Here is a 12,500-nt window from a genome sequence, read left to right as displayed (position 1 = left end):
TTATTCACCATTTTATATTAATTCTCTATCCTTAAAGGGCTACAGGATAGAACTGTGGTTGTGTCGTCAGGCAGGCTAAAGAATGAACAAAATAAACTCTTTCATTCTGTCGTTTTGCCTCATGTTATCTAAGGAACTAGCAAGCTAGCAAGCTTAGGATCAGAAACAGCCATCAAGCTAGAGGATTCGGGCTCAGCAGCAATTGAATCAACTGTAACTGTTTTTTGAAACTGAATGTTAAAACCAAATGTTGCCTTTGTGGGCTATACATGCATGCCTAAAAACATGTGTGGCAACCGGGGTATAAGTGTCTTATAATGGCTGCCGAGGTGTCTTGTTATACGAAAATATTACACTTGGCAGAGGAACCTTCACTCCATTTCACAACAGAGTTCTTTGCCTCTGCCTCGTTCACCTTGGCGGCCGTTAGCCCTTACATAAGTCACAGACTCATCCCTTTATGTAATGTTTTTATGAGAATTAGAAAGAACCAAATTCATCATCCACACGATCCCCCAGACCTGCATAAACACTAGCAGGCTCCCAGCACATTCGTGATACAGCATGTGAAGACTAGCAGGTACACTGGAGCCGCTGATATTCCTGAAGGACAGTGTTTTACAAAGTGCTCTGGTGCTTGCCAATAAGGTGCATTCATTCAATGCTTCCCTCCAGTGGCTGAACTGCTAAATTGGTGATATCAAAAGGAATAGAACCAAACCCTCGTAAACCAAGGACAAGAACACTACTACCACTAACAAATGAAAACTACTGCCTGCGCCACTTCCTGGACGTATGAGAGAATCACATATAGAAGGCAAGTGAACTAAGCAGGGGAGCTTTCTGGGATGCACACATTGAGATTAGTGTATTAGTGTGCAGTCAATAACCTGGCATTTCTGTCGCACTGCCAACGACGGCACAGATGGCACAGTAACTCAAACAGGACTGAAACTTGAAACTCTTAATGTTTTAGTAAACAAAAGAGATTCACTACGGGATTTTGGAGTCACCTCAGTTAAAGATGAATGCTACCTAAATCGATTCACCCCACAGAATGTGGCCATATCAATGTACGCTGCAAACTATCAAATAATATGTATGTATATCTGGCTTCTAATGTAGAGTTGCAATGAAACAGGGACACAAAGATAGACAGGGAAAAGCCAGAGACTGAAGGGGAGACAAAGAGGAAGACTTAGAGGGAGAAATTATGAGAGAAAGAATGAGAGGAAGGCAGGAACACCCATGAGGAGGGATAAGGTTATTCTGGGACCCATCTAGAAGCTGAGCTGTCGTCTATTTTTCAATTACACACGGAGCATGAAGAGTGTGAGCACAGCGTTCCTACTCTTTGTCATCCCACCGAAAAACACTCACCCTCCTCATCCTCAACCTCTTCACACACACACACACACACACACACACACATAGACCACTCATTCTCCCCCACACACACACACACAGGTTAATGGCCTGAACACTGCTCCATCCCACCAACTCCAAAAAAAAGAAAGCCACAAAAGTGAAGGGAATAAAGGCTTTCAATGAATGAAAAAAATGAGCTCAGGCTTGAAGGCTTTTCATAAAGTACTCAAATCTGTGTGTGTGTGTGTGTGTGTGTGTGTGTGTGTGTGTGTGTGTGTGTGTGTGTGTGTGTGTGTGTGTGTGTGTGTGTGTGAGTGAGTCAGAGATAGAGATGTGTTTTTTCAGGATACCTAGAAAAAGGTGTGTGTCAGTGAAAAATGGCAATGTGTGTGTGTGTGTGTGTGTGTGTGTGTTTACCTTGCATGTTCTTCTGGAAGTTTCCTCTGTCTCTGCATATGGAACATGAGGTCTCCGCCATTAACATACTCAATCACCAAGAATAACCTGCAGCAATATCAACAACAGAACAGTGTGTAAGTTTCAAAATTGTACTCAATAACACACACACACACACACTGGCTCAGGGGTCTGAGCCACACACACACACAGGGTCAGGGGTCTGAGCCACACACACACACACACACACACACACACACACACACACAAGCACATATACACATACACGCACATATGTGCACACAAACACAAAATGAGTTGAAAAACAACATAAGTGGCCACATTAACTGAACAATTACTTCTACTGACAATCCAACCATAACAAATGAAATCCTGCTATTCCATTATTGGGTAGAACTAGTCTCCTATAAAATAACCACAAAGAACGTCAAACAACTAACAACAAACACACTTCAAGCACATACTAAACATGTTTTTTTATGTGAAAACTGTAAATGCTTCTAGACCCTCCTGACAAATGACAGAGAGAATGGTTGAGGGTATCTTCTGCGTCTGCAGAGGCTTTGTGTGGTCTGTGTATGAAATGTACAAAAAACATTAAAAAAAGAACTAAAAATCAAAACAAAATCACTTTTTAAGGGCATTGTTGTTATTGTGGCATTATGTCTCCTGCAGAGCCCACTGTGAACTGTTTAGAGCTTCATGATCAGGCCCACTACACAAGCTGTTGTGTTCGCTCAGGAAGCTGTTTACCCATGATGCTGACAGTGTGTGTGTGTGTGTGTGTGTGTGTGTGTGTGTGTGTGTGTGTGTGTGTGTGTGTGTGTGAGACATTGGGCAGATGTTTCCCAGGCCCCCGCTTTGATGTGTCAGTGGAAAAACGGCGGGAGGAAGAGAGAGGAGTGTTGACGAGGTCCCGCGGGGAGACGGAGCCGTCAGCACAAGCAACGACATGCAGCTGCAGCCGCACACACACACACACACACACTCACACACACAGACAGAGACACAGACACCCACACGCACACACACACACACACATCAAAACCTCTCTCTCACACCTCCTCTATCTTTCACACACATCAACACGCACACACACACACACACACACACACACACACACACACATCAAAACCTCTCTCTCACACCTCCTCCTATCTTTCACACACACACATTTCTCCTTAATCTACTCAATATGTGCACAAGACTGAGAGAGAGCCATGTGTGTAAGGATGGCCATGCCAGGTGATGATCCCTGGAGGAACCCAGAAGCCGAGAGGAAACACAAGGCCGGTATGATTGAGTTCAAGTAGATGGGTGACACACACACACACACACACACACACACACACACACACACACACACACACACACACACACACACACACACACACACACACACACACACACACACACACACACACACACACACACACACACACACACACACACACACACACACACACACCCACACACACACACACCAAGAAGACTCTCTGTAGGCAAGCGTTAGTGACCCGATTTGACTCGGGCAGCCATGCGTAGCCAGTGGAGGGCAGTGAGCAGTGGAGTGATATGCCCTTGAGAGAGCCATTGAAAACCACTGTTGCATTCTGGGCCATCTGTAAGGGTTTCCATGTGCATGCTGGGAGACCCACTCATGCAGTAGCCAAGGCAGGAGACAACCAGGGCCTGGACCTAAAGCTGGGCGGCATACTGAGTCAGCTGAGGCCTGATTTGTCTTACGGTGCATACTGCAAAGCGGCACACACAGGAGACAGGTGTACAGTGGTACAGGAGGTAGAGAAGTCGTTTAGTAATCATAAGGTTGCTAGTTCGATTCCCTGTCGAAGGGTCCTTGAGCAAGACACTGAGCCCCTCATTGCTCCTGATGTGCAGTGTGCCATCAGTGTAAATGTAAAATGTGTATATCTTGTAAGCCGCTTTGGATAAAAGTGTCTGTTAAATGACTAAATGTAAGGTGTAACAAGGTCAGAGAAGGATAGATGGTCATCCACCATGACACACAGGTTTCTCACAACCTTGCTTGGGGTGAGAGATGGAGAGGCGGTTTTAACTTTGAAAATTGTGATGGATAGATTTATTGGCTGACCAAGAGTTGACCAAGAGTTTCAGTCTTAGAGATGGTGTAGTTGAAGGTGGTGTTCGTCCATCCATGTGGATTTGTGGATCTGATAGACAAGCCGAGATCTGTGCCAAGACCGTGGGGTCATCTGGCAGCAATGACAGGTATAGTTGGATATCGTCGGCATTGCAGTGATATAAGAAGCCATGTAGGCAGATAATCGGACCCAAGGAGGTTGGTACAAAAAGCAGGGGCCCCAGCATTGAGCCTTGGGGCACCCCTTTTAGAGAGGCGATGGGATATGGACGTTTGTCCTTTACTTGGGGCACCCCTTTGGAGAGGGGGTGGGATATGTATCTCTGTCCTTGCCTTGGGAAAGGGGTGTTTGGAGAGGCGGTGGGGTATGGACGTTTGTCTTTGCCATGACACACTATCAGAACGCCCAGTGAGGCATGATACACACCAAGAGCGCGCTTGGTCTGAGATGCCCATTTCAGAGAGTATGGATAGCAGGATGCGGTGGTTCACCATGTCAAAGGCCGCTGATAGATCCAGAAAAGATAAGAACCAAGGACTGAGCATTAGCTCCGGCTGCCCTTAGGGCTGCTGTCACAGACAACAGAGTCTGGGTGGAGTGGCCGCTCCTAAACCTCTTTAAAGCCGACTGTTCTGGATCAAGGAGGTCATTCTGTGACAGGAATTCTGAAACCTGTTTGAAAACCGCCCTTTCGATAGTCTTGCATAAGAATGGAAGTGCAGAGACCGGCTGACAGTTGAGCAGGGGTTGAGCGAGAGCTGTTTTAAGAAGTGGTGTTACCCAACCCGTCTGAACTGTGCTGTAAAACGTTCCCCAACCCAGTGAAGCATTCATTACATGTGTGATGGCTGGCACAACGGTGGGAGATATGGCTTGGGGATGGGTTGGTAGGACTGTGGTCCAGTGGACACGCAGTAGGATCACTACTAGCCAATTGACATACACACACACACACACACACACACACACACTGGGTCAGGGGTCTGAGCCTCACACACACACACGCACATCACTACTAGCCAGGAGTTTTAATAAGCAAGCAGGAGGGGGAGGAAGAAATTGATGCGCCACTGACAGGCACCACCTCAGTGAGAGAGCAGCGAGAGTGATGCGCGCGCGCGCGCGCGTGTGTGTGTGTGTGTGTGTGTGTGTGTAAGTGTGTGTGTGTGTGTGTGTGTATGTGTGTGTGTATGTGTGTGTGTGTGTGTGTGTGTGTGTGTGTGTGTGTGTGTGTGTGTGTGTGTGTGTGTTTGTGTGTGTGTGTGTGTGTTTGTGTGTGTGTGTGTGTGTGTGTGTGTGTGTGTGTGTGTGTGTGTGTGTGTGTGTGTGTCTGTGTATGTAAGTGTGTGTGTGTGTGTGTGTGTGTGTGTGTGTGTGTGTGTGTGTGTGTGTGTGTGTGTGTGTTTGTGTGAGTCTCTGTGTGTCTGGTGGAGTCAGTGGTGGACTGAGCCATATTTTAAAATACCAGACACACAATAATAGACATCTACACACAAAAAAGCACTCAGACATAAATGTCACAGACACAAACAACAATACATAGTCAAGCCCCAAGTGCACCAAAGGAAGGAAACAAAACAGACATATGCACTTACAGCAGATGCCTGAGACAAACTCACACACACACACACACACACACACACACACACACACACACACACACACACGCATGCACCTACAGCAGACCCCTGAGACAAACTCACACCTGCACACACTTACAGGCACATACATACATGTACATTCACAAACACACAGGCGTGTAAGTACAAAACAGAGAATTCTCCCATTCATTTGCACAAAGGAAAGCATTTACACACACCCAATTACACACACACACACACACACACACACAAACTCACACAGAGTAATTACACACACACACATTCATAAAGTGTAGATGCAGTCACTCAAAATTACATGCACAAAGAACACTTAAACACGGCCCAGGCCCACACACACACACACAAACGCACACGCAAACACACACACAGATAGAGAGAAAGGGGAGAGAGGGAGAGAGAGAGAGAGTCAGAGAGAGAGAGAGAGAGAGAGAGAGAGAGAGCACCAGAGAGAGAGAGAGAGAGAGAGAGAGAGAGCACCAGAGAGAGAGAGAGAGTTCACTGGAGCCAGTAGTTGTGAATGGAAAGCATACTTCATTAATAGGCCCCATGACAGGAACGAGCTGGGACCTGTCAGCTATGCATCAGAGACCAAACACACACCTACACACACACACACACCTACACACACACACACATATTCACACACATACATACACACACACACACACACACCCTCACATACACACACATACACACACCGACACACACACACACACACACACACCTACACACCTACACACACACACACATATTCACACACATACATACACACACACACACACACACACCCTCACATACACACACATACACACACCGACACACACACACACACACACACACACACACACACACACACACACACACACACACACACACACACACACACACAAACACACACATACACATACTCACACACACACACACACACACACAAACCCACACATACACATACACACACTCACATTCACACACACACGCACACACACATTTGATTGCTTTTATTTGGATCCACAAGACAAGCGACAAGTTACAGGATCCAAATACTTTGGGAAGAGTCTTTGACAGGGTGACAGGTCTGATAGGCTTACAAACTTTTATCAGTTCTCTTAATACTGTAACACTCAAGAGTCAAGGATAAACAAAACATCTTCGACTCCATATTTGCTTGCTACCAATGATAGCTGAAACAGAGCAGAATTTTGCTAGTTTTTTTGCCCCCTTTTTATGCAGCCCCCCCATCTGCAGCCCTCTGACAACATTCTTATGTACATGGCCTAAACTTCCAAAGACAAGAATTATTAATCTACAGTCATATCCCAGCTGGCGAATGAGTTCCATTAATGATTGATATTTCAGTAGCTTGGAATAATAGCAAGTCTCCATATACAAATCAAAACAGCAGCCTACTTCAATAATAAATACAGAGTTCACAGATTCATTTACAATTACAATATCTGGGGTGTTTGGAATGTTTTTAAAGTACTCATTGTCAAGTATATTATGATGAAACCAGTTCAATTTCACAGTGCTATGAAGGTAAAACCTGCCATCATGTCTTAGGCTTTGTAAGTCTTTTGCAACCAGATCTACCAAACGGTCGTGCCTGGCCACATACTGTCCTTTGTAGAAATTACATCCATTGAGTATGTGAGCCACAGTTTCTTTTTCCTGATAGTTTGTATGCAGTATACACACACACACACACACACACACACACACACAAACAGAGAGAGAGAGAAACAGAGAGAGAAGAATCACGCACACATAGAGAAAGAGTAAGCCCAAAGACACATACACCTACACTGAAGCAGACACGCAGATAGATACACACAAACAAACACACACACACACACACACACACACACACACACACACACACACACACACACACACACAAACACTTACACACTCATATCACACAAACTATGGGACTCTGTCCTGACCTGTGGGTAACCTGAAGCCCTATGTGTAGAAGATGCACACCTGGTTTAACCCAGACACAGGTCTCTGTGTGTGTGTGTGTGTGTGTGTGTGTGTGTGTGTGTGTGTGTGTGTGTGTGTGTGTGTGTGTGTGTGTGTGTGTGTGTGTGTGTGTGTGTGTGTGTGTGTGTGTGTGTGTGTGTGTGTGAGACAGTGTGAGTGTGTGAGAGAGAGAGAGATAAAGAGAGGGAGAGAGAGAGCGAGAGAGACAAGGGACAGATTCTTAGGAAGCCTGCCTTGTAGTCATCATTGTACGCTTCAGTAATGATAGCATTTAAACCACACTTTAGAGGATGCCTGTAGGAATAAATCTCAGAAGTGTGTGTGTGTGTGTGTGTGTGTGTGTGTGTCTGTGTGTGTGTTTTGAGATGAAACTGTGTGATATGAGATGTGTTTACAGAAGAGGTTTTCCGAGAAGAAAAGATAAATCTGTCATGAGCTGCCTAACAATGCTGCTGACAGAGGGTACATTGGGCATTCGCACACACACACACACACACACACACACACACACACACACACACACACACACACACACACACACACACACACTCGCACACACACACACACACACACACGTATGTACACACACGTGCATCAACACAGACACAAACATGCATCCATGTATTCACACACACAGCCAGAGCAGGCATTCATCCACACAAACCCGCACTTCAAGGTTGTCAAATTTCAGGGTGGTGCTTGGCATGGGATTGAGCTTGAATACTCTCTGAAACCTTTCAGAGACACACACACACACACACTCGCACACACACACACACACACACACACACACACACACACACACACACACATACACACTCGCACACACACACACACACACACACACGTACGTACACACACGTGCATCAACACAGACACAAACATGCATCCATGTATTCACACACACAGCCAGAGCAGGCATTCATCCACACAAACCCGCACTTCAAGGTTGTCAAATTTCAGGGTGGTGCTTGGCATGGGATTGAGCTTGAATACTCTCTGAAACCTTTCAGAGACACACACACACACACACACACACACACACACACACACACACACACACACACACACACACACACAGGGCAGAGTCCACACAGCTTTTCACCGAGAACAAGACGAACGAGACGCACAAGTCTACATCTGCACACGGCTACATATGACTATTCCACACACCTAGTCACTGAAAACCAGACGTACAAGACCATCTTCTGCTCAAGACCACATGTGAATGGAGAGCAAATTTAAGCATGTCTGACTAATGTTTGGGCTAGGGTACAGGTGTGTGTGAAGAGTGTTTTTACTAAATTTGGGCCATGTTTGTCTTGCATCTTGGCCATGTTTATGGTGTGTGAGTGTGTATGTGTGTATATGTGTGTGTGTGTGTGTGTGTGTGTGTGTGTGTGTGTGCGCGTGTGTGTGTGTGTGGATGGGCTCTGTTTAACTTCAGCTTAAATTGTGTTTGGTCCATATAAGGTTGTTACAGTTTGGCCGTGCATTCATTGGTATTGTTCTGATTTGCATTCGGCCCATCTTTACAGTGTGTGTGTGTGTGTGTGTGTGTGTCGGTGTGTGTGTGTGTGTGTGTGTGTGTGTGTGTGTGTGTGTGTGTGTGTGTTTGTGTGTGTTTGTGTGAGTCTCTGTGTGTCTGGTGGAGTCGGTGGTGGACTGAGCAATATTTTAAAATACCAGACACACAATAATAGACATCTACACACAAAAAAGAACTCAACTTTATTGTGTGTGTGTGTGTGTGTGTGTGTGTGTGTGTGTGTGTGTGTGTGTGTGTGTGTGTGTGTGTGTGTGTGTGTGTGTGTGTGTGTGTGTGTGTGTGTGTGTGTGTGTGTGTGTGTGTGTGTGTGTGTGTGTGTGTGTGTGTGTGTGTGTGGTATGTGTGTGTGTGTGTGTGTGTGTGTGTGTGGAGCGGAGCATATAGTGGCGTCTTACCGGCTCTCGGTCTGAAAACAAGAGTGGAGCCCCACCAGGAAGGGGTTAGTGGAGGCCTGCTTAAACACGTGCTTCTCTGTCTGAACCCAGTCTATGTCCTTCACAGAGGAAAGAGAGAGGGAGCGAGAGGGAGAGAGAGGGAGAGAGAGGGAGCGGGAGAGAAAGGGAGGGGGGAATTGAAAAGGAGAAGATTAGATGAGGAATGCAGACTGTCATGCCCATCAGTAAAGCAGGTACAAGACCAGGCACACACACACACACACACACACACACACACACACACACACACACACACACACACACACACACACACACACACACACACACACACACACACACACACACACACACACACACACACACACACACACAAACACACACACACACACACACACACACACACACACACACACACACACGTGTGCATGAAGAAGTGAACTTTTGGTAAAGTTACCATACCAGACACCTTGCACAAATCAAGAGGGCACCAGGACGCACACACATACATACACAAAAAGAGGTTCTACATGTACACAAAAACACGCATGCACCACACACAGACACACACACACACAGACACACACACACACACACACACACACCCAAACACACACACACACACACACACACACACACACGAAAATGATCTTGCATTCTCACCCTGGGAAAGCTAACACACTAGAAGAAAGCTCTAACACCTGCTGATGCCAGTTGATTTCTGATCAGAGGAAGTCTGTCAAGCCTCAGGTCTGAGTGCTGCTCACAGGCCAAACAGGTGTGTGTGTGTGTGTGTGTTTTTTTCTGTCTTTCAGAACAGGTTATGTCATTTTCACCAGCAACAGGTACACAAAGCAATAGAGTTTGCCCTATTAAAAATATTAACTCTCTAAAAAATATATATATTTTATCATATATTTTTTATCATTTTACAAAGTTCATTGTTAACTACTTACTAACCGAGAGTGAGGTCATGCAGGGACATATCAGACTGAAGCTGTAACGTATCTACCAAGCGATAGCGAGGTTGATACGGCAAAGCCGAAGTCTGATACGTCCCTGCATGACCGAACGGTCGAGGTTAGTAAGTTGTTTATTATATGGCATTTTTAGCTCTTTTCATTTTGAGAATAAATGGTAATTGTAAATAGAAAACATGTTGTTTTGTTCAGCTCTCAAGTCTTCTCACGACACAGTGTGTTTCAGGTGTTGCCTAGCAAACAATGACTTTCTAACTTCAAGTTACAATGATCAATAGAAAACGGACAACAGGGCTCAGCTTAAATGGCTTTAATTTACAGTTAATCACAAGGTTTTCAAACTATAGTAGTCAAGTCTCGTCACTTTCAATAACACATTTTCGCTGCTTCTGAATTGTACTGACCTGTACTAAGTCCTATAAAGTATTACCCGATATCAAAATGTTCACGAATTCTTGAGTCTTTATTCTTCAACTGTCATCAACTGTCATGGTACCACGACATTCAACTATTTTCCTGTTCTCAGATAATTTCATAATAGGAGTCCTGATTCTATCACTACTTATAATGACATGCTCATGGCTGTTGATATATCGCTTATTTTTAAGGATGTAATGTTTAGTACTTGGTACATGGTATCGTTAATTTTTTAAGATGACGTCAGTGGAGGGCAATAAGAATACTTATCAGACCGCAGACCGGCAAGGACGTCAATACGCGGCTGGCATGACTATCCATTAGCCAATCAGAATGCTTGTACTGTCGTTGCCATATAATAATTAGTTTAATTAATCAACGTATTCATATTGTTTTGGTTCAGGATTAATAAATGACAGTCTTCTTCAAGAGGCATGATTGCCATTTGATAAAACTGTGATATCCGCAGTGAACTGAGACGAGTGCATCCTTTACTCTTTGCAGTTGTCACAGCGGCGCGCGTGCCAGATGTTCCAGATGTTTGCGGGGGTAATTTCAGATGTCTAGTAAATGTTAACCATCAGCCGCCTCTTCCTCTGCGGGCCAAAACTGCAGGTCCTGAAACTTGGTTCCACGGTTTCTATTCCTATTTCTCTGCCGCGCTTCATGAAAATGGCTTAATGAGAAGTCTAAGTCCACGAACGAGCTGTTTCCACCTGACTGGGTCACTCTGGTGTGTGTGTGTGTGTGTGTGTGTGTGTGTGTGTGTGTGTGTGTGTGTGTGTGTGTGTGTGTGTGTTGTGTGTGTGTGTGTGTGTGTGTGTGTGTGTGTGTGTGTGTGTGTGTGTGTGTGTGTGTGGGGAGTCTAAGTCCACGAACGAGCTGTTTCCACCTGACTGGGTCACTCTGGTGTGTGTGTGTGTGTGTGTGTGTGTGTGTTTGTGTGTGTGTGTGTGTGTGTGTGTGTGTGTGTGTGTGTGTGTGTGTGTGTGTGTGTGTGTGTGGGGAGTCTAAGTCCACAAACGAGCTGTTTCCACCTGACTGGGTCACTCTGGTGTGTGTGTGTGTGTGTGTGTGTGTGTGTTTGTGTGTGTGTGTGTGTGTGTGCATGTGTGTGCATGTGTGTGTGTATGTGTGTGTGGAGTCTAAGTCCACGAGCGAGCCGTTTCCACCTCACGGGGTCACCATCATAAGCCCTGGTGATTAGGCTAAGTCATCACAGCTGGGATTCTCAGAAGCCATTGTTCTGGGGAAACCATTGTTCAAGTGTGTACATGTTTCACCCAAACACACCTTTACTGATTCAAAGGCTGGGAAATACAACTGCAGAGGTCAATGAATGTTTTTTTAATCATTATTACTATTTTTATTTGTATTATTATTACACTATAATAATACTAAATAATAATAAATAATTAATTTTATTTGTTAAGCACTCTTCATTCTAGGCAGAATCTCAGAGTGCCAAAGGACAAAAGGACAGTTTAAGAAAATATATACATTTTTTAAAAAGTAGGAAATGCCTTTATGAATAAAAAGGTTTTAAGGCCGGTCTAATACTAATAATAATGTTAACATTATTAATATCATTTTTGTTAAAACAAGGCCTCTCAATCCCTCTCCTGGATCCCCCAATACCCCCTGTTCTA

General features: G+C 45.0%; 1 protein-coding gene across 1 annotated transcript in view; it reads right to left on the bottom strand.

Moving 5' to 3' along the window:
* Window positions 1–12,500, bottom strand: part of prkcz (protein kinase C, zeta) — a gene marked incomplete at both ends in the record, with an annotated part of 168,797 nt that overhangs the window by 39,674 nt on the left and 116,623 nt on the right. The window contains 2 exons of the mRNA XM_080833639.1: window positions 1,786–1,872; window positions 9,458–9,555. Coding sequence (XP_080689765.1) covers window positions 1,786–1,872; window positions 9,458–9,555 — 185 coding nt within the window. The remainder of the gene's footprint in view (window positions 1–1,785; window positions 1,873–9,457; window positions 9,556–12,500) is intronic.

Source organism: Sprattus sprattus (assembly GCF_963457725.1).
Source record: "Sprattus sprattus genome assembly, chromosome: 2".
Lineage (NCBI taxonomy): Eukaryota > Metazoa > Chordata > Actinopteri > Clupeiformes > Clupeidae > Sprattus > Sprattus sprattus.
Note: the sequence above shows the minus strand (reverse complement) of the source record. Positions and strands in the feature narration are given on the sequence as shown.